The sequence below is a fragment of the Salmo salar genome, chromosome ssa01 (genome assembly GCF_905237065.1).
Source record: "Salmo salar chromosome ssa01, Ssal_v3.1, whole genome shotgun sequence".
NCBI lineage: Eukaryota > Metazoa > Chordata > Actinopteri > Salmoniformes > Salmonidae > Salmo > Salmo salar.
Window position 1 is genome coordinate 161,771,077 of NC_059442.1, and position 24,175 is coordinate 161,795,251.

Consider the following 24,175-nt stretch of genomic DNA (forward strand, 5'->3'; position numbering starts at 1 on the left):
AAAGTAATTCTTGCTAGAATCCTGTAGAGTGTGATCGACACACACCTCAATTTGTTTGGTGACATGCTCATGTAATCTACCACTTTAGTTTTTTTTCTATGCTAAAAATATATATATATATATAAAAATAAAAGGGCAGCCACGGGACTTAGTCCAATGATAATGCGTGCATATTGATATTTGAATTCCAAATAAAGTTTAAGTAACCATCTGGGACCTTTATACTACAGAGCCTAATTGTGGGAGTCTGAAGGAATTTTCTGTACTTTGAATGAGGGGGCTTCTTGCGGTCAATTTGCAGTCTAGAAATGATTAGCATTTATGTTCCGCCCCCACCCCCCGCAACCATTCGCTCAACAAAAACATTGTCCCACGGCTGAATCTAGATGATCCCTGGTCTATGCCATTGAACACTGTGTTCAAGAATAACTTGAGGACACTGCATTCCCTACAATGTCAGGACTAAAAAGAGAAGTGCTTATGCAGTACCAATTGTAGAGGCAGAAATTTCACATTGGTCCTCTGTAGCGCAATTGCTATAGCATGGCTCTTGCAACGCCAGGATAGTGGGTACAATTCCAGGGACCACCCAGGCGTAAAACATTTATGCAAGCATTACTGTAAGTCACTTTGAATGAAAATGTCTGCTAAATGAGAGAAACACACACAGATAGTGTCACATAACAATAAGGTAACCAGGAGGCCAACGCTCTCAAGATGTCAAAAATGTCCGACCAGCGTGTCGGTTGAATACTCACCAGCACCCCTTTGATCCATCCGAACTTGACTGCTCCCTTGGGCTCGGACGCCTCCTTGGCTGCGGCCTCCTCGGCCGGGGTGAGCTCATCCCCGTTGGCGAAGCCATCCTCAAACGGCTCCTGCAAACAGAACAAGACAGACAGGCTATGGTCAGCACACAATGGAAAAAGACCCTTATTAAAGTAATGTGCAGTTGACACAATCTACAAGATCTTATTTTGATCTTTATCCGATAGAGAAAACTCCCTAGCTTCCACACAGACACCTATTCATCTGTGGTTGTATTGGCTGGAGAAGGTCAAACACAGGAAGCATCCCTGCTGTGCAGAGACAATGCCGTGAAGTGGGTGGCTACCCCACTGGGTTGGTCTCTCAGTGCCCACCGCCCCATGCTGTTCCATCTATGTTGCGCAGGACGCCCCCAGTCTGCAGTCCCACCCAGCCCACCCTCACCAGGGACAGCACAGGAGAGGAAGCCACGCATTCCTGTACGCTCTCGTTGGTTGGCCCTCGCTTCATACTCGTTGGCCCTCGCTTCCAAACCCACTGGCTACAGGTTATCTACAAGTCTCTGCTAGGTAAAGCCCCACCTTATCTCAGCTCATTGGTCACCATAGCAGCACCCACTCGTAGCACGCGCTCCAGCAGGTATATCTCACTATCTCAATTCCTTCCAGTTCTCTGCTGCCAATGACTGGAACGAACTGCAAAAATCACTGAAGCTTGAGACTCATATCTCCCTCACTAGCTTTAAGCACCAGCTGTCAGAGCAGCTCACAGATCACTGCACATAGCCTGTAAACAGCCCATCTACCTCATTTCCCATACTGTTTATTTATTTATTTATTTATCTTGCTCCTTTGCACTCCAGTATCTATACTTGCACATTCATCTTCTGCACATCCACCATTCCAGTGTTTAATTGCTATATTGTAATTACTTCACCACCATGGCCTATTAATTGCCTTAACTCCCTTATCTTACCTCATTTGCACTAACTGTATATAGACTTTTTCCCCCTACTGTATTATTGACTGTATGTTTTGTTTATTCCATGTGTAACTCTGTTGCTGTATGTGTCAAATTGCTTTGCTTTATTTTGGCCAGGTTGCAGTTGCAAATGAGAACTTGTTCTCAACTAGCCTACCTGGTTAAATAAAAGGTGAAAAAAATATTACAAAATATTTCAATTCAAAGGCCTTCACAACATACCGTTCCTGGTACTCCCCACCGATTAAGGCAGAAATAAGGCCCAGAAAAAGAGGAAGCTTGAAGACAGGATCTTAAAATTAGCCTAGACTTCCTGCTTTACGGCCACTGAACCAAAGGCTGACCCCAAACGACATTTTACACATGTATAGTGATTAACCCAATCGCCACTGGCAGTGTGGAAAAATAAGTAACCATCGACTGCATGCAAACGTCCACCCAGCTGCGCGCTCGAAAGGGTATTGATGTTCTGCCAGCGTTCAATACACCACTCAGGCCCAGAGAGGGCCAGATACGGGTCCGCAGTCTTCATTTCAGGAAGATTGACACAGGAACCGGAGATAAGGTCTGGCCAACGTGACAATACAGGGCTTGTTCTCGTCCACGGTCCTTCATTTACCTAGGATTGGCATTCCAAGGCCCACGACGCCACAAAGTCAGTTGACGTACTGTGCCCTCAGGCACATTAGAGGGTGATGAGAGACGACGTGGAGAGTGTTCATTGAATGTATGGATGACCTTGGGTTTATTGATAGCCCCAGTCCATAGGGTGACCGTGTTACATTACAAAACAGATACAGGCTGGCTGATACAGCAGGGGCATTGCCCTCAGTGTTCAGTGATAAGGACAGTGATGTTCACCCCGCTCCAGGCACTAGGAGACGGACTCATCATGCTAGCTATCGGATGGGCAAATTTATTGGCCAGCGTTATCGAGTTGCAGAATAAAGCGCCACCATTCCACGATCATTTATTTAATTTGTTTCAACTTTCATTCTGCCCATCATGTACATAGTGACTCACTTAACTGTTTTGGAAGGTACGCTACTGTAGCTACTGATCAACCAGTGCCGAATGACTCTGCACTATTTTCTACCTGTAAAGATCAATAGATCATGAGAGAGTCATAAAAATGAGTTGATGCTAGATGTGGTCTCTACATGAGTCACTCTCAGCTCTCAGGACAAGTGTCTCTAGAGAAAAAAAAAAGTGAAGAGTGGAGTTTCTCCTCCTCCTCACACCCTTCCCTTGGGGTTCTCTTGTCCTCTTCCTCAGCATTATGCGCACCTCCTTCAAGGACGACCCACCCCATCCCCTTTCACTCATCTTAGCAACCACCGGCTGATGCCTGAAGTAACACAGTGCTACACTCAGCCACTTAACAGAATAGCCTACCAAGTGTTTGTGTATTATCTGATGGTAAAGAGGATTCTGTTGGGAAGCTCTGACACCATCAAACAAAACGTAATCCTCGCTTTTGGTTTTGTGTATACAGGAGATTAAACGGGTTCATGGAAGGATGAAACCTATGGGGGGAAACGTCACCATCTACTCTAGCATGTCGGGTAGGTAAATTGATCGGAGGTGTGGTTCCATTACAATAGATGTATAAATAGGTGTGTAAATTATAAAAGAGCACGGCGCTTCTGGCATGTACCCCAGCATGTGACGGGGATGGGCTGTGTAGAGGGAAGGGTGCTCAGCTTTGCCTCGCCAAGGCCATCTGTCAACAAGAGCTCCTGCCTGCGTCCCCTAACAATGACTCAGCAGCTTTGCTGGGGTCTGGTAGTGGCAGGTACACTGGGCTATTGAGGGAGGTGATGGGAGATTCTAGGAAATTAAAAAAGGGATGGTATTGTCGGTTAGGGTTGTCAACGCTCCTCAGTGGGGGACCTGTGAGTCGCTGCCAGGGGCCAGGTGAGAGGGGGGGGGGGGGGCATGTGGGGACAAGCATCGGGAGGGTGGGATGAACAGCAAACACATTGAGCTAGGAAATAGGTCTCTACTACTGCCTCAATAGGTCTGTCTAGTCAGACCACTAAGTAACCAACCTCTTCTCAAACAAACTAGCGCTTCTCAGCTATGATAGCAGCGAGACTGAAATTTGACAGTCCCAATTCCCAGCTCACAAGGAAGAAATCTTCATGAAAAGCAGACAAACTAAAATTCTTGTCATTTGCTCTCAACACAGGAGGAAGGGACGATCTGGAAAACAACCAATAGTATTAGGTCATGGATAGACCAACAATAGATTAGCTGCTAGTGAGGGGCAAGACCCAGAGCCTCAGGAAGTGAGTCATGCATCCCATCTAACTCTGTCTCTTTGTTAGTCAGCAGCCCTCAGGGCGTCTCGGAGAGTTGACTGGGACACAGGAATCCTCTGAAAGTCGTTGAGCAGGTAGGCATGACATCAGCCACTGTTGGAGAGGAGCCTTGATGCTAGCTAGGTCGGTCTGGAATATTTTAAGCGGATCAGCAGTTTAAAAGAATACCCATGTTGAGACATGTCAGGCTCATGTCAGCAAACTACTTACTCCGCCTTCTAGTGAGTCTAAAAAAAAGTCACTACAATCTACAGGGGGTTTTAAAAGCCGGGAAAAAATTCACACATCTAGAACACGTCCTCTAATCACTTTTGGCATGCTCATGTCCTGAGCCCGAGAGATTACTAGCACATTGACCAGGAGTACAGTCTTTAGAGCTAAAAATTACCTTGTCAGTCATAAGTATGTGTTGAATGTTAACTAGTCAATTACTCAGTGCTTTAAATTAATAGCCAATGATGATATCTTGGTAGAGCAGGTGGTCAGTGTTAGTTACAAAGATGCTCGCTTTTTCCCTGAGCACATTATAGGCTAATTCTGTCTAATTCTGAGCAGTAGCAAATACATTTTTAAAATCCTGGTGTACAAGACACCTGTCTGATTCTCACCTGTCTGAGTGGACTGATCCATTGTGGAGGCCGTGGGGATGGCACAGTCCATCACTCAAAGACATATGGTACTAAAAATGTATATGGTTATATTATGTAAGAACAATGGTGCAACACTAATAAAAATATTATTTCATAACAAACGCGCTTTGGATTGCGGTCGCTGTCCACTGTACTGAAACACATCAGTACACTGTTGAATTGCCGCCATTTCCTAGACCAGGTATTCCCAAACTGGATGCCGCGGGGGTACACCAAATAAAAATGTAATTCACATTTTTTTCCCCTTCACATTTTCAGACAGTCCATTTATATTTTCCAACTGGGCTATACATTTGGGTGAGTCCCTCCTCCCCTCACCTGAGTAGCCTTGTTTCACTGCCAAAAATAAAATGAAACCATCTAGTGTTCAGCAAAATAACAACCCAATGTCAAATACAGGTAGCCTAGTCAAATAATTAACATCCAATCACATTAACCGTTACTCTCTCGCGGGAAGACCACTAACGGTCCGTATGTAGCCAAACGTAGCTGCTGCTCATGTTGGCATCTGTACTGATGACGCTAAAGCCATGACAGGGAGACATAGTGGAGTGGTAACACGTGTGCAACAGTTGCTCCCGACGCCACTTGTGTACACTGCAGCATCAACCGCAAGGCTTTTTATGCCAAGAGAATGCCTGACGTTTTGGACACTACAGTGAAAATGGTTAACTTTGTTAAAGCAAGGCCCCTGAACTCTCGTGTACAGTTGAAGTCGGAAGTTTACATGCACTTAGGTTGGAGTCATTAAAACTCGTTTTTCAACCACTCCACAAATTTCTTGTTAACTATAGTTTTGGCAAGTCGGTTAGGACATCTACTTTGTGCATGACAAGTGATTTTTTCCTACAACTGTTTACAGACAGATTATTTCACATCATTCACTGTATCACAATTCCAGTGGGTCAGAAGTTTACATACACTAAGTTAACTGTGCCTTTAAACAGCTTGGACAATTCACGAAAATGTCATGGCTTTAGAAGCTTCTGATAGGCCAATTGACGTCATTTGAGTCAATTGGCGGTGTACCTGAAGATTTATTTCATGGAAAATTAAAAAGAAATCAGCCAAGACCTCAGAAAAAAAATTGTAGACCTCCACAAGTCTAGTTCATCCTTGGGAGCAATTTCCAAAATGCCTGAAGGTACCACGTTCATCTGTACAAACAATAGTACACAAGTATAAACACCCATGGGACCACGCAGCCATCATACCGCTCAGGAAGGAGACGCATTCTGTCGCCTAGAGATTAAAGTACTTTGGTGCGAAAAGTGCAAATCAATCCCAGAATAACAGCAAAGGACCTTGTGAAGATGCTGGAGGAACCCGGTAAAAAAAAAAAGTATCTATATCCACAGTAAAATGAGTCCTGTATCAACATAACCTGAAAGGCCGCTCAGCAAGTAAGAAGCCACTGCTCCAAAACCGCCATAAAAAAGCCAGACTACGGTTTGCAACTGCACATGGGGACAAAGATCGTACCTTTTGGATAAACAAACTGTTTGGCCATAATGAACATTGTTATGTTTTGAGGAAAAGGGGGGATGCTCGCAAGCCAGAGAACACCATCCCAACCATGAAGCAGGGGGTGGCAACATCATGTTGTGGGGTGCTTTGCTGCAGGAGGGACTGGTGCACTTCACAAAATAGATGGCATCATGAGGCAGGAAAATTATGTTGATATATTGAAGCAACATCAAGACATCAGTCAGGAAGTTAAAGCTTGGTCGCAAATGGGTCTTCCAAATGGACAATGACCCCAAGAATACTTCCAAAGTTGTGGAAAAATGGCTTAAGGACAACAAAGTCAAGGTATTGGAGTGGCCATCACAAAGCCCTGACCTCAATCCTATAGAACATTTGTGGGCAGAACTGAAAAAGTGTATGTGAGCAAGGAGTCCTACAAACCTGACTCAGTTACACCAGCTCTGTCAGGAGGAATGGGCAAAAATTCACCCAACTTGTGGGAAGCTTGTGGAAGGCTACCCGAAACGTTTGACCCAAGTTTAAACAACTTAAAGGCAATGCTACCAAATACTAATTGAGCGTATGTAAACTCCTGACCCACTGGGAATGTGAAGAAATAAATCACTATTATTCTGACATTGCACATTCTTAAAATAAAGTGGTGATCCTAACTAACCTAAGACAGGGAGTTTTTACTAGGATTAAATGTCAGGAATTGTGATGTTTTTTTCCACTCGCATGAATGATCTGAATCTAGGATTACAGAGACTCTTCGCAACTACAGTGAGGGGAAAAAAGTATTTGATCCCCTACTGATTTTGTACGTTTGCCCACTGACAAAGAAATTAGTCTATAATTTTAATGGTAGGTTTATTTGAACAGTGAGAGACAGAATAACAACAAAAGAATCCAGAAAAACGCATGTCAAATTTTATAAATTGATTTGCATTTTAAATGAGGGAAATAAGTATTTGACCCCTCTGCAAAACATGACTTTGTACTTGGTGGCAAAACCCTTGTTGGCAATCACAGAGGTCAGACGTTTCTTGTAGTTGGCCACCAGGTTTGCACACATCTCAGGAGGGATTTTGTCCCACTCCTCTTTGCAGATCTTCTCCAAGTCATTAAGGTTTCGAGGCTGACGTTTGGCAACTCGAACCTTCAGCTCCCTCCACAGATTTTCTATAGGATTAAGGTCTGGAGACTGGCTAGGCCACTCGAGGACCTTAATGTGCTTCTTCTTGAGCCACTCCTTTGTTGCCTTGGCCGTGTGTTTTGGGTCATTGTCATGGTGGAATACCCATCCACGACCCATTTTCAATGCCCTGGCTGAGGGAAGGAGGTTCTCACCCAAGATTTGACGGTACACGGACCCGTCCATCGTCCCTTCTGATGCGGTGAAGTTGTCCTGTCCCCTTAGCAGAAAAACACCCCCAAAGCATAATGTTTCCACCTCCATGTTTGACGGTGGGGATGGTGTTCTTGGGGTCATAGGCAGCATTCCTCCTCCTCCAAACACGGCGAGTTGAGTTGATGCCAAAGAGCTCCATTTTGGTCTCATCTGACCACAACACTTTCACCCAGTTGTCCTCTGAATCATTCAATGTTCATTGGCAAACTTCAGACGGGCATGGATATGTGCTTTCTTGAGCAGGGGGACCTTGCGGGCGCTGCAGGATTTCAGTCCTTCACGGCGTAGTGTGTCACCAATTGTTTTCTTGGTGACTATGGTCCCAGCTGCCTTGAGATCATTGACAAGATCCTCCCGTGTAGTTCTGGGCTGATTCCTCACCGTTCTCATGAGCATTGCAACTCCACGAGGTGAGATCTTGCATGGAGGAGCCCCAGGCCGAGGGAGATTGACAGTTCTTTTGTGTTTCTTCCATTTGCGAATAATCACACCAACTGTTGTCACTTTCTCACCAAGCTGCTTGGCGATGGCCTTGTAGCCCATTCCAGCCTTGTGTAGGTCTACAATGTTGTCCCTGACATCATCGGAGAGCTCTTTGGTCTTGGCCATGATGGAGAGTTTCGAATCTGAGTGATTGATTGCTTCTGTGGACAGGTGTCTTTTATACAGGTAACAAACTGAGATTAGGAGCACTCCCTTTAATAGTGTGCTCCTAATCTCAGCTCGTTACCTGTATAAAAGACACCTGGGAGCCAGAAATCTTTCTGATTGAGAGGGGGTCAAATACTTATTTCCCTCATTAAAATGCAAATTCATTTGTAACATTTTTGACATGCACTTTTCTGGATTTTTTGTTGTTGTTATTCCGTCTCTCACTGTTCAAATAAACCTACCATTAAAATTATAGACTGATCATTTCTTTGTCAGCGGGCAAACGTACAAAATCAGCAGGGGATCAAATACTTCCCCCCCCCCTCACTGTATATTCAATGTGCGGGACTAAATTGAGGCTATGATTAAGAAGTTGGAGCTCTTCTCTGTCTGCATTAACAAGGACAACACACAGGTCTTTCCATCAATGTGTGTGCAAATGAACAAGCTTATGGACAACGTCAAACAGCGAAGCACCCGAGTGAGCTGGGTGCACAATTACACAGGTACTTTCCCGAAATGGATGACAAACTGGATTCGTTATCCCTTTCATTCCCTGCCTCCAATCCACTTACCAATATCTGAACAAGAGAGCCTCATCGAAATTGCAAGCGGTTCTGTGAAAATGTCATTTAAAATCCAAAGCCACTGCCAGATTTCTGGATTGAGCTGTGCTCAGAGTATCCTGCCTTGGAAAATCACTCTGTTAAGACACTGATGTCCTTTGCAACCATGTACCTTATGTGAGAGTGGATTCTCAGCCATCACTAGCATGAAATCTAAATACAGGCACAGACTGTGTGTGGAAAAGGATTTAAGACAGACCCTCTCCAATACAACCCAATTTTGCAGAGTTATGAGCATCCTTTCAAGCACACCTTTCTCATTAACCTGTGGTGAGTTATTCACAATTTTCAATTAACAAATAAGGTTTTATACGTAAGATGGTTGAATAAAAGAGCACAATTATTGATTATAACATTTGTGCCCTGGTCCTATAACAGCTCTGTGTCACTTCCCACGAGTCTCACTCTCTCACTCATTCTCAAGTTTAATTTTTTGATTTAACCTTTATTTAACCAGGAAAAGCCCATTGACACCCTGAGTCTCTTTTTCAAGGGAGGCCTGGCCAAGAAGGCAGCAACAATCAATACATAACATCATTAAAACATACATGATCCAGCCTAAAAAAAACACTCTCCCATTAATTTTAAATTAATTCAGTGGCACTAACATATCTAAATTCAGAAAAAAAATAAACGTCCCTTTTTCAGGACCCTGTCTTTCAAAGTAAATTCGTAAAAATCGGAATAACTTCACAGATCTTCATTTTAAAGGGTTTAAACACTTTCCCATGCTTGTTCAATGAACCATAAACAATTAATGAACATGCACCTGTGGAACGGTCGTTAAGACACTAACAGCTTACAGACGGTAGGCAATTAAGATCACAGTTATGAAAACTTAGGACACTAAAAAGAGGCCTTTCTTCTGACTCTGAAAAACACCAAAATAAAGATGCCCAGGTTCCCTACTCATCTGTGTGAACGTGCCTTAGGAATGCTGCAAGGAGGCATGAGGACTGTAGATGTGCCAGGGAAATAAATTGCAATGGCTGTAATGTGAGACGCCTAAGACAGCGCTACAGGGAGATTGGACGGACAGCTGATCGTCCTCACAGTGGCAGACCACGTGTAACAACACCTGCACAGGATCGGTTCATCACACCTGCGGGACAGGTACAGGATGGCAGCAACAATTGCCTGAGTTACACCAGGAAATCACAATCCCTCCATCAGTGCTTAGACTGTCCGCAATAGGCTGAGAGAGGCTGGACTGAGGGCTTGTAGCCTGTTGTAAGGCAGGTCCTCACCAGACATCACCGGCAACAACGTCGCCTATGGGCACAAACCCACCGTCGCAGGACCAGACAGGAAGGGCAAATAGTGCTCTTCACTGACGAGTCGCAGTTTTGTCTCACCAGGGGTGATGGTCGGAGTCGCGTTTATCGTCGAAGGAATGAGCGTTACACCGAGGCCTGTACTCTGGATCGAGATCGATTTGGAGGTGGAGGGTCCGTCATGGTCTGGGGCGGTGTGTCACAGCATCATCGGACTGAGCTTGTTGTCATTGCAGGCAATCTCAACGCTGTGCGTTACAGGGAAGACATCCTCCTCCCTCATGTGGTACCCTTCCTGCAGGGTCATCCTGACATGACCCTCCAGCATGACAATGCCACCAGACGAACTGCTCGTTCTGTGCGTGATTTACTGCAAGACAGGAATGTCAGTGTTCTGCCATGGCCAGCAAAGAGCCCAGATCTCAATCTCATTGAGTACGTCTGGGACCTGTTGGATCGGAGAGTGAGGGCTAGGGCCATTCCCCCAGAAATGTCCGGGAACTTGCAGGTGTCTTGGTGGAAGAGTGGGGTAACATCTTCCAGCAAGAACTGGCAAATCTAGTGCAGTCCACAAGGAGATGCACTGCAGTACTTAATGCAGCTGGTGGCCACACCAGATACTGACTGTTACTTTTGATTTTGACCCCCCCCTCCCCTCCCTTTGTTCAGGGACACATTATTCCATTTATGTTAGTCACGTCTGTGGAACTTGTTCAGTTTATGTCTCAGTTGTTGAATCTTGTTATGTTCATACAAATATTTACACGTTACATTTGCTGAAAATAAACAGTTGACAGAGGGGAACGTTTCTTATTTTGTTTAAATCCTCCATCAATCCATCCACATATACAGTACCAGTCAAACACACCTACTCATTCAAGGGTTCTTCATTTTTACTATTTTCTACATTGTAGAATAGTTAAGTAACCCAAAAAATTTGTTAAATCAAAATACACTACCGTTCAAAAGTTTGGGGTGACTTAGAAATGTCCTTGTTTTCCATGAGAACCTACATGAAATGAGTTGCAAAGTGAATAGGAAACATAGTCAAGATGTTGACAAGGTTATAAAAAAGTATTTTTAATTGAAATAAGTGTCCTTCAAACTTAATTTTTGTCAAAGAATCCTCCATTTGCAGCCTTGCAGACCTTTGGCATTCTAGTTGTCAATTTGTTGAGGTAATCTGAAGAGATTTCACCCCATGCTTCCTGAAGCGCTTTCCACAAGTTGAATTGGCTTGAAGGGCACTTCTTACGCACCATACGGTCAAGCTGCTCCCACAACAGCTCAATAGGGTTGAGATCGGGTGACTATAATAGAGTGTCCAGCACAGACAGAACACCAGCTAACTGCTTCTTCCCTAAATACAGTGAGGGAAAAAAGTATTTGATCCCCAGCTGATTTTGTACGTTTGCCCACTGACAAAGAAATGATCAGTCTATAATTTTAATGGTAGGTTTATTTGAACAGTGAGAGACAGAATAACAACAAAAAAATGCATGTCAAAAATGTTAAATGAATTTGCATTTTAATGAGGGAAATAAGTATTTGACCCCCTCTCAATCAGCAAGATTTCTGGCTCCCAGGTGTCTTTTATACAGCTGAGATTAGGAGCACACTATTAAAGGGAGTGCTCCTAATCTCAGTTTGTTACCTGTATAAAAGACACCTGTCCACAGAAGCAATCAAATCAGATTCCAAACTCTCTACCATGGCCAAGACCAAAGAGCTCTCCAAGAATGTCAGGGACAAGATTGTAGACCTACACAAGGCTGGAATGGGCTACAAGACCATCGCCAAGCAGCTTGGTGAGAAGGTGACAACAGTTGGTGCGATTATTCGCAAATGGAAGAAACACAAAAGAACTGTCAATCTCCCTCGGCCTGGGGCTCCATGCAAGATCTCACCTCGTGGAGTTGCAATGATCATGAGAACGGTGAGGAATCAGCCCAGAACTACACGGGAGGATCTTGTCAATGATCTCAAGGCAGCTGGGACCATAGTCACCAAGAAAACAATTGGTAACACACTACGCCGTGAAGGACTGAAATCCTGCAGCGCCCGCAAGGTCCCCCTGCTCAAGAAAGCACATATCCATGCCCGTCTGAAGTTTGCCAATGAACATTGAATGATTCAGAGGACAACTGGGTGAAAGTGTTGTGGTCAGATGAGACCAAAATGGAGCTCTTTTCAGCAACTCAACTCGCCGTGTTTGGAGGAGAAGGAATGCTGCCTATGACCCCAAGAACACCATCCCCACCGTCAAACATGGAGGTGGAAACATTATGCTTTGGGGGTGTTTTTCTGCTAAGGGGACAGGACAACTTCACCGCATCAGAAGGGACGATGGACGGGGCCATGTACCGTCAAATCTTGGGTGAGAACCTCCTTCCCTCAGCCAGGGCATTGAAAATGGGTCACGGATTGGTATTCCACCATGATAATGACCCAAAACACACGGCCAAGGCAACAAAGGAGTGGCTCAAGAAGAAGCACATTAAGGTCCTCGAGTGGCCTAGCCAGTCTCCAGACCTTAATCCCATAGAAAATCTGTGGAGGGAGCTGAAGGTTCGAGTTGCCAAACGTCAGCCTCGAAACCTTAGTGACTTGGAGAAGATCTGCAAAGAGGAGGGGGATGAAATCCCTCCTGAGATGTGTGCAAACCTGGTGGCCAACTACAAGAAACGTCTGACCTCTGATTGCCAACAAGGGTTTTGCCACCAAGTACTAAGTCATGTTTTGCAGAGGGGGTCAAATACTTATTTCCACTCATTAAAATGCAAATCAATTTGTAACATTTTTGACATGCGTTTTTCTGGATTATTTTGTTGTTATTCTGTCTCTCACTGTTCAAATAAACCTACCATTAAAATTATAGACTGATCATTTCTTTGTCAGTGGGCAAACGTACAAAATCAGCAGGGGACCAAATACTTTTTTCCCCTCACTGTAGTTCTTGCATAGTTTAGAGCTGTGCTTTTGGTCATTGTCCTGTTGTAGGAGGAAATTTGGTTCCGATTAAGCTCCGTCCACAGGGTATGGCGTTGCAAAATGGAGTGATAGCCTTCCTTTTTCCAAGATCCCTTTCACCCTCCCACTTTACCACCACCAAAGCACCCCTAAACCATCATATTGCTTCCACCATGCTTGACAGATGGTGTCAAGCACTCCAGCATCTTTTCATTTTTTCTGCATCTCACAAATGTTCTTCTTTGTGATCCTAACACTTCAAACTTAGATCCGTCTGTCCTTAACACTTTTTCCCAATCTTCCTCTGTCCAGTGTCTGTGCTCTTTTGCCCATCTTAATCTTTTATTTTTATTGGCCAGTCTGAGATATGGCTTTTCCTTTGCAACTCTGCCCAGAAGGCCAGCATCCCGGAGTCGCCTCTTCACTGTTTTTGAGGTACTATTTAATGAAGCTGCCAGTTGCGGATTCTCAAACTAGACACTAATGTACCTGTCCTCTTGCTCAGTTGTGCACCGGGGCCTCCCACTTTTTCTATTCTGGTTAGAGCCAGTTTGCGCTGTTCTGTGAAGGGATCAGTACACAGCGTTGTGCGAGATCTTCAGTTTCTTGGCAATTTCTCGCATGAAATAGCCTTCATTTCTCAGAACAAGAATACACTGATGAGTTTCAGAAGAAAGTGCTTTGTTTCTGGCCATTTTGAGCCTGTAATCAAACCCACAAATGCTGATGCTCCAGATAGTCAACTAGTCTAAAAGAAGGCCAGTTTTATTGCTTTTTTAATGAGCACAACAGTTTTCAGCTATGCTAACATAATTGCAAAAGGGTTTTCTAATGATCAATTAGCCTTTTAAAATGATAAACTTGGATTAGCTAGCACAACGTGCCATTGGAACACAGGAGTGATGGTTGCTGACAATGGGCCTACGTAGATATATATTTCTTTTTTTAAATCTGCCGTTTCCAGCTACAATAGTCATTTACAACATTAACAATGTCTACACTGCATTTCTGATCAATTTGATGTTATTTTAAAAATGGAAGAAAAAAAAGTTTCAAAAACAAGGACATTTAAGTGACACCAAACTTTTGAACAGTAATGTATATTTTATATATTTGAGAATCTTCAACATAGCCACCCTTTGCTTTGATGACAGCGTTGCACACTCTTGGCATTCTCTCAATCAGCTTCATGAGGTAGTCACCTCGAATGCATTTAAATTTACAGGTGTGCGTTAATTTCATTTGTGGAATTTCTTTCCATCTTAATGCGTTTGAGCCAAAGGTAAGGGTGGTATACAGAAGAAAGCCCTATTTGGTAAAAGACCAAGTCCATATTATGGCAGGAACAGCTCAAATAAGCAAAGAAACAACAGTCAATCATTACTTTAAGACATGAAGGTCAGTCAACGCAGAAAATTTCAAGAACTTTTAAAGTTTCTTGAAGTGCAGTCGCAAAAACCATCAAGAGCTATGATGAAACTGGCTCTCATGAGGACCGCCACAGGAAAAGACCGAGTTACCTCTGCTGCAGAGGATAAGTTCATTAGTTACCAGCCTCAAACAGCAGCGCAAATAAATTCAAGTAAAAGACATCAACTTCAACTGCTCAGAGGAGACTCTGTGAATCGGTCCTTCATGGTCGAATTGCTGCAAAGAAACCACTACTATAGGACGCCAATAAGAAGAAGAGACTTGCTTGGGCTAAGAAACACAAGTAATGGACATTAGACCGGTGGAAATCTGTCCTTTGGTCTAATGAGTCCAAATTTGAGATTTTTGGTCCGAACCGGTGACCAGATGATCTCCGCACGTGTGGTTCCCACTGTGAAGCAAGGAGGTGTGATGGTGCTTCGCTGGTGACTGTGATTTACTTAGAATTCAAGGCACATTTAACCAGCATAGCTACCACAGCATTCTGCAGCGATACGCCATCCCATCTGGTTTGAGCTTAGTGGGACTATCATTTGTTTTTCAACAGAACAAATGACCCAAAACACCTCCAGGCTGTGTAACCAAGAAGGAGAGTGATGGAGTGCTGCATCAGATGACCTGGCCTCCGCAATCACCCGACCTCAAACCAATTGAGATGGTTTGGGATGAGTTGGCCCGCATTTGTAATGTAGAAAATAGTAAAAATAAAGAAAAACCCTGGAATGAGTAGGCCTGTCCCAACTTTTGACTGGTACTGTATATACACACACATACTTTTGTGTGTGGTCACCCCTTCAAATGAGTGGATTTGGCTATTTCAGCCACACCCGTTGCGGACAGGTGTAGAAAATCGAGTACACAACCATGCAATCTCCATAGACATACATTGACAGTAGAATGGCCTCACTGATGAGCTCAGTGACTTTCAATGTGGCACCGTCATAGGACGCCACTTTTCCAACAAGTCAGTTCGTCAAATTTCTGCACGGCTAGAGCTGCCCCAGTCAACTGTAAGTACTGTTACTGTAAAGTGGAAATGTCTAGGAGCAACAACAACTCAGCCGCGAAGTGGTAGTCCACAGCCGAGTGTAAAAATGTCTGTTCGGGTTTGGCGGACGCCAGGAGAACGCTACCTGCCCCAATGCATAGTGCCAACTGTAAAGTTTGTTGAAGAAGGACTAATGGTCTGGGGCTGGTTTTCATGGTTCGGGCAAGGCCTCTTAGTTCCAGTGAAGAGAAATCTTAACACTACAGAATACAACGGCATTCTAGACGATTCTGTGCTTCCAACATTGTGGCAGTTAGGGGAAGGCCCTTTCCTGTTTCAGCATGGCAATGCCCCATGCACAAAGCGAGGTCCATAAATAAATGGTCTGTCGAGATCAGCGTGGAAGAACTGACCTGCACAGAGCACTGACCTCAACCCCATCGAACACCTTTCGGATGAATTGGAACACAGACTGCGAGCCAGGCCTAATTGCCCAACATCAGTGCCCGACCTCACTAATGCTTGTGGCTGAATGGAAGCAAGTCCCAGCAGCAATGTTCCAACATCTAGTGGAAAGCCTTCCCAGAAGAGTGGAGGCCGTTATAGCAGCAAAGGGGGGACCAACACCATATTAAATGACCATGATTTTGGAATGAGAGGTTCGACGAGCAGGTGTCCCCATACTTTTGGTCATCAAATCAAATCCAATGTTTGTCACGTGCACCGAATACAACAGGTGTAGACCTTACAGTGAAATGCTTAGTTACAGGCTCTAACCAATAGTGCAAAAAAGGTATTAGGTGAACAATAGGTAAGTAAAGAAATAAAACAGTAAAAAGACAGGCTATATACAGTAGCGAGGCTATATGCAGACACCGGTTAGTCAGGCTGATTGAGGTAGTATGTACATGTAGATATGGTTAAAGTGATGATATACATATACATATGAACAGAGAGTAGCAGTAGTGTAAAATTGGGGTTGGCGGGTGGTGGGGACAACGCAGATAGCCCGGTTAGCCAGTGCGGGAGCACTGGTTGGTCGGCCCAATTGAGGTAGTATGTACATGAATGTGTAGTTAAAGTGACTATGCATATATGATAAATAGAGAGTAGCAGCAGCGTAAAAAGAGGGGTTGGGGGGGGGGCATAGTCCTGGTAGCCATTTGATTACCTGTTCAGGAGTCTTATGGCATGGGGGTAAAAACTGTTGAGAAGCCTTTTTGTCCTGGCACTCCGGTACTTGGCACTCCGGTACTGCTTGCCATGCGGTAGTAGAGAGTACAGTCCATCACTGGGGTGACTGGGGTCTTTGACAAGTTTTAGGGCCTTCCTCTGACACCGCCTGGTGTAGAGGTCCTGGATGGCAGGCAGCTTTGCCCCAGTGATGTACTGGACCGTACGTACTACCCTCTGTAGTGCCTTGCGGTCAGAGGCCGAGCAATTGCCGTACCAGGCGGTGATGCAACCAGTCAGGATGCGCTCGATGTTGCAGCAGTAGAACCTTCTGAGGATCTCAGGACCCATGCCAGATCTTTTTAGTTTCCTGAGGGTGAATAGGCTTTGTCGTGCCCTCTTCACGACTGTCTTGGTGTGTGTGTTTGGACCATTCTAGTTTGTTGTTGATGTGGACACCAAGGAACTTGAAGCTCTCAACCTGCTCCACTACAGCCCGTAGATGAGAATGGGGGCGTGCTCGGTCCTTTTCCTGTAGTCCACAATCATCTCCTTAGTCTTGGTTACGTTGAGGGATAGGTTGTTATTCTGGCACCACCCTGCCAGATCTCTGACCTCCCTATAGGCTGTCTCGTCGTTGTCGGTGATCAGGCCTACCACTGTTGTGTCGTCTGCAAACTTAATGATGGTGTTAGAGTCGTGCCTGGCCATGCAGTTGTGGGTGAACAGGGAGTACAGGAGGGGACTGAGCACGCACCCCTGGGGAGCTCCAGTGTTGAGGATCAGCATGGCAGATGTGTTGCTACCTACCCTCACCACCTGGGGGTGGCCCATCAGAAAGTCCAGGATCCAGTTGCATAGGGAGGTGTTTAGTCCCAGGATCCTTAGCTTAGTGATGAGCTTTGAGGGTACTATGGTGTTGAACGCTGAGCTGAAGTCAATGAATAGCATTCTCACATAAGTGTTCCTTTTGTCCAGGTGGGAAAGGGCAGTGTTGAGTGCAATAGAGATTGCATCATCTGTGGATCTGTTTGGGTGGTATGCAAATTGGAGTGGGTCTAGGGTTTCTGGGATAATGGTGTTGATGTGAGCCATTACCAACCTTTCAAAGCACTTTATGGCTAAGGACGTGAGTGCTACGGGTCTGTAGTCATTTACGCAGGTTGCCTTTGTGTTCTTGGGCACAGGGACTATGCTGGTCTGCTTGAAACATGTTGGTATTACAGACTCAATCAGGGACATGCTGAAAATGTCAGTGAAGACAACTGCCAGTTGTTCAGCACATGCCTGGAGCACAAATCCTGGTAATCCATCTGGCCCCGCAGCCTTGTGTATGTTGATCTGTTTAAAGGTCTTACTCACGTCAGCTACGGAGAGCGTGATCACAGTCGTCCGGAACAGCTGATGCTCTCATGCATGCCTCAGTTTTGCTTGCCTCGAAGCGAGCATAGAAGTGATTTAGCTCATCTGGTAGGCTCGTGTCACTGGGCAGCTCGCAGCTGTGCTTCCCTTTGAAGTCTGTAATAGTATGCAAGCCCTGCCACATAAAACGAGCATCGGAGCCGGTGTAGTATGATTCAATATTAACCCTGTATTGACGCTTTGCCTGTTTGATGGTTCGTTGCAGGGCATAGCAGGATTTCTTGTAAGCTTCTGGGTTAGAGTCCCGCACCTTGAAAGCAGCAGCTCTACCCTTTAGCTCAGTGCGAATGTTGCCTGTCATCCATGGCTTCTGGTTGGGGTATGTTCGTACAGTCACTGTGGGGACGACATCCTCGATGCACTTTTTGATAAAGCCAGTGACTGATGTGGTGTACTCCTCAATGCCATCGGAAGAATCCCGGAACAGTCCTTTAGTTTAGCATATGCTTCATCTGACCCCTTTTTTATAGACGGAGTCACTGGTGCTTCCTGCTTTAATTTTTGCTTGTACGCAGGAATCCGGAGGATAGAGTTGTAGTCGGATTTACCAAATGGAGGGCGAGGGAGAGATTTGTACGCATCTCTGTGTGTGGAGTACTGGTGATCTAGAATTGTTTTCCCTCTGGTTGCACATTTAACATGTTGATAGAAATTTGGTAGAACTGATTTAAGTTTCCCTGCATTAAAGTCCCCGGCCACTAGGAGCGCCACCTCTGGGCGAGTGGTTTCCTGTTTTCTTATTTCCTTATACAGCTGACTGAGTGCGGTCTTAGTGCCAGCATCTGTCTGTGGTGGTAAATAAACAGCCACTAAAAGTATAGCTAAAAACTCTAGGCAAGTAGTGTGGCCTGCAATTTATCAAAATATACTCTACTTCAGGCAAGCAAAATCTAGAGACTTCCTTAGATTTTGTGCACCAGATGTTGTTTACAATATGTACAGACCGCCCCCCTCGTCTTACCGGAGTATGCTGTTCTATCTTGCCGGTGCAGCATATATCCCGCTAGCTGAATATCCATGTCGTCATTCAGCCACGATTCCGTGAAACATAGGATATTACAGTTTTTGATGTTCCGTTGGTAGGATATTCGGGATTGTACCTCGTCTAGTTTATTGTCCAATGATTGCACGTTGGCGAGTAGTATTGGCAGTAACGGCAGCTTTCCCACTCGCCTTTTCCAGGTCCTGACCAGGCATCCGGCTCTTTGTCCTCTGTACCTGCATCGCTTCCTCTTGCAAATAACAGGATGTTGGCCCTGTCGGGTGTTTGGAGAATGTCCTGTGTCTTGCGTGTTGTAGAAAAAATCTTAGTCTAATCCGAGGTGAGTGATCGCTGTCCTGATAACCAGAAGCTAATTTTTTTTCGTAATATACGATTGTAGAAACATTATGTACAAAATAAGTTACAAATAACGCAAAAAAAAACCACATAATAGCACAATTGGTTGGGCGCCCGTAAAACTGCTACCAGTTCTTCCGGCGCCATTCATGTAGTGTGTATATACAGGAATAAGAAAAATCCTGCTTCTGTTGCCTGTTTGAGTGTTTGTTTAATAACCTATGAATTCCGTGAGCACCAAGCTTCACATAACCATGTCAGATAAACAATAACAAATTTGACAGTTTTTAAATATTTGCTATGCTGTAATAAAGGCTTGACAGAACACTGTTCCAAATTGTCCAAAAATATTTATAACCCTTTTTCTTTGATCATCATTAGTTATTTATTATAATGATATTATCATTAGTGAGCTTATATTACAGCCTTGTATAACCACCATCGAGCTGTAGGCCTAAGAGCACGTCCTGTTTAGTCTTCACACTAACTTACTGTACTTAGGCCTATATTATTTCAACATATAGGCTACTGTATCAATTATTCATTTGTTCATGTCATCACACGAGTCATTCATGATTTGAAATGCAAATAAGTATTTTAATTAAAAAAATACAAAATAAAGCAACCCTTGAATAATTAGCATAAACAATAAATAAACCTTTCAATTTCGGGAATTGCATTCACAAATGAATGGGTCTGTTTTTAGTCTTTGCTGTAATAAAGGCTTTAGGGGGGGAAAAAATGTTAGACTCTTATAATTTATTTAGTGTTGTTTACATTGTTCCAAACAGTCAGGAAAATATTGTAATCTAACAGCACCTGTTTGGCACACATAATATGCATGCAGCGCCTTACCTTTTTCTTGAGCTCCAGTATTTTCCAAAACTAGTCAAATTTATTCCACAAATCTGTCTTCCCCTTTACTTCCTGAGCAACCAGTAAACATTCCCGCGTTTCTAGTTCAGTTTATTTTGCACGTCCTCTGCATCCATTTTGCTGTCACGTGTTAGTGTTTGGAGTTTCTTATCAATAAATTGGTTATGCGATATAATGATATGCTATAGGTCAGGCTCTATTGGTCACATGCATGCGATGCATACATGTCACGTAAAGAGAGCAAGAGTTGAGGGAATGTTTTTCTTAAATTTCGGTAACAGAACTTTTCAGTCAGAAATGGCTGTAATTATGTTGCAGGTTTAGCAACACGGACATTCTGTGGTGGTCGCTGCAGCAGGGAGAGCGAGCGAGACAACGGGTGGTAGTCATAGTCACTGGCAGTCTATTATTATTTCATTTTTTAACACAGAGCAGCAAGTCTGAGCCCGGCCCTACACAATCAAATTAATTGCGGTCGTACTCCCTCTAGTCATGTGTGTGCAATGTTCCCTCTAAGCTGCACACTAGCATGCCAAGACTGCCGCGCAGCTCCCCCTGGGACACGCAGAAGAAATATCAGCCCACGAGATTGAATTTACCTCTAGAAAGTTGAGTGTTCACGGTTAGTTGACAATCAACGTTTCCATTTACAGTGGCAATTGGGATCGAATCAACGCAGTACTTTCCTTTGCTAGTTAGTGAGTTATTAGCCCAGTTATAGATCATTTGTAGTCAGTAATAGGGGAGTGATTGCATCTTACAAGAGCACAAAGAGTGTACATTTCTAGACATCTTTGAAAAGCAAGTCAGGTAAAGAGCTTCTTTTTTTCTTCTTAAAGGGGCAGTGTTGCATTTTGAGACATGTTTGAATAAGCTAAGTAGTCAGTAGGCAGAATGTAGCATAATTTGTCTGATTCTTTGTAATAATGGTATGGATATAATAAGGCATTTTATTTTGTATAGCGGTTTCTTGCATCAAACATCATTTTCAGTCACCTCCTTGTCTGAAGGACAAGTGGATAAACAGGTTAATGTCAAGCCCTACATGTCTCCCCCCCCCCCAAAAAAAAAGTCTCATGGAATGTAGGCCTACATTGAATACCACAAATTGACTGCTACTGTAGGCTGAATGATAGAACAGCTCTTTCATGTTAAAATGCTATGGGAGGCATTTTCTTCATTCTTTTTGATGGTAGGCCTACATTATGATCAAATAGCCACAGTAGCCTTCTTGGCCACTTAAAACTAACTTAAAGCAGGTACAGCCTCAATGTTCACAGTAAACGCGTGCTGGAAGTTGCACAGAATTTTCACAACGTTCAAGTTTGCGCTCAGCAGACCTGAAATTTGCTCAGTGCCGAACAAAATGAGGGAACATTGACAAAATAATTAAGGCACACAAGCAAACAGTGCGCTTAAAGCATCCGACAAGCTCCGTGCATATAGTTGCTTTGACTGAAAACATACAGGATGTCTATATATGGAAAAATACAAACATTTTTACAAATCGATTAGTCGAACCAATCATTTATTTTTTGGGGTCGGGGACAGCCCTACATATTTAATTTATTCCTCTTACTGGTTTATCGCATAAAGCTGTTTAGGGTAAGGCTTCTTGTTTTACATTCCCCCAAGAGCATGTCAAAAACCACTGGCAAAGTGATAGCCTGGTCCCAGATCTGTTGACAACAGAAACAGATCTGGAACCAGGCTAGCAAAGTAATACTGTATCACTGGAATCACCCAGGGGTTTTGACTCCCTTGTAGAAACAAAGCTGGGTCAAAAGGAAGTCATCAGATAGCCTAATAGCAACAGAATACAACAGTGTGTCAACACTAGAGTTGTACCGTGAAAGCAACCGATATATGGTGAACGGATTGTAGTCTAGACTAGAGACAATTATATTTGTATAGATTGGCAGGGGTATGCCTATTTATAGAAACCAGATTGACAGTGAAAATTTACTGAATTAATCAGTGTTTGTGAATCTGAACTCTGACTCCTTAAACCTTCAATACATGTTTCATTCCCATGGCAGACTGGGTAAGCTTGTTCTGTGCTCTCATTCGCTTCCTCCCTCCCTATTTCCCCTTGAGTATTTATGGAGAAACAGAGGAAAATCTAATTCCTTCACACATGGCCGTTATTTATATATTTTTTTAAATGGGCAAGCTCTCCCTTGGGTGCTCTGATATAAACAGCATGTTTTTCCTGGTATTCTTACTACAGTGCGTGTTTGTGTATGCTGCGGACTTATTTTGGTAGCTAGCTAGCTAGTTACCAAGGGAAGAAAATATCAAGGGATTAAGGCGCATGATCACTGGGTCAAGGAGATTGAAGCTATAACAGCCTAAAAATCTCAAAAAAGGGAGGACCGTCAGGTCAAAGCAACCATTTCCCCACAATCAAGTGCTGCTCGATGATAGAGGTGTGAAAAGGTTGCAAATAGCAACATTAAAACTGAATGTTCTCATCTAAGGAAAAGCAGCAAGCACATTTAAAAGGATAGCTTTCTGGCCAGGCCAAAGACCTAGCCAAGGAGTGATATTTAAACAAACTTATATGCCTAAAGGATGGTGCATTACCATGTTGCTTGGAAACCAGAGGTAGCAGCATCCATTTGCATGTCACAGTGATGCCCATGCCTGCCCAGTAATGAAAGATAAACAGTAATCTGTTTTTTGGCATCAGTGGCATGAACAGCTGGGTGACGGACAGTGTTCATAAAAAAAAAGGGGTTGTGTTATTGGGGCCATTAGGCAACATAGTAATCAAGATCTGCTGCTCTTGCGTAACTCCAGGGAGTGGCTCAGCTAGGCTACTTTTTGAAGGGTGAATTTGACAGTAACTTCATCCTGCCGAGAGAACAGAAAATACTAACCCCTGTCCCACCACAAATGAGCTAGTTGACCTCTCAGGTCTGGGGCACCACAGGAGGCCCTTTCTCACGTGACCATAGGGCCACACATACCTCCCTATGCAGAGCTCAACGCTGAAATGTTTTACAACAAGCATATGTGCTCCTAAATTGAAAAATGTAGGAGCAAAGTATTTTAGGAGCACAATGAAAAAAAAGAATTGGCAGCGATTACAAAATACAGGGTAAATGTACACCAGAAAAAAATATTTTTAAGATGTAGCCTACATTGGGCCTATATGAATCCTAGCTACTTTTGAAACACATCTCCTGAAGAAGCTCTCCTTTTCCTTTCCTTCTGTTCCACTAAATCTTATCATCTTGGTGATGATTCGTTTTTCTAGGGGGCACTGGTGCTTCCAAATTAAAATTCCAGGTAGCACAGCAAAATATTTAGGAGCATATGCGACCAAAATGGTAGCACTGTAGAGCCCTGCCATGACTCAACCACTGATAACCAAGTATTCAAGAGTACACCTCAGATGGGATGCTCTTCCATGGGACTGAAGGGGATAAATTATATTCTCTCCGAAAGCAAACCAACAATAGTAATGCCATCGAGACCATGAATCTTAACTCTAGACAAGCGGATTGAGCGTCAAACAAATACAATCTTGGTAGTAGTATGTTCATGGCGTAAACCCTCTTGGTCTTGGCAAATTCCCTGCCCGGATCTATTTTTAAGCCCAGTGGATTGAGATTTACAGGCACGCCTTACAAGCTGACCACACTGCCCATGTGTGCACGAGCGTTGCAAAATAAATGTATTACAAACATGTTAATAATTTTATCCAAACTGCTCACGAGCGTCTGTATAGCCAGGTGCTAAAATTGAACTTGGTTCTATCTTGGACGCTTAACATGCTACAAGTCCCGCCTCTCCCATCTCCTCATTGGTTGTTAGAA

The 24,175-nt window shown here is 43.9% G+C and overlaps 1 protein-coding gene across 2 annotated transcripts in view; it reads right to left on the reverse strand.

Annotated features, from left to right (window-relative positions):
* Window positions 1-24,175, reverse strand: part of slc12a2 (solute carrier family 12 member 2) — an 81,938-nt gene that overhangs the window by 38,443 nt on the left and 19,320 nt on the right. For both annotated transcript variants that reach the window (XM_014143165.2, NM_001123683.1), the window contains 1 exon segment: window positions 759-878. In XM_014143165.2, the coding sequence (XP_013998640.1) occupies window positions 759-878 (120 nt within the window).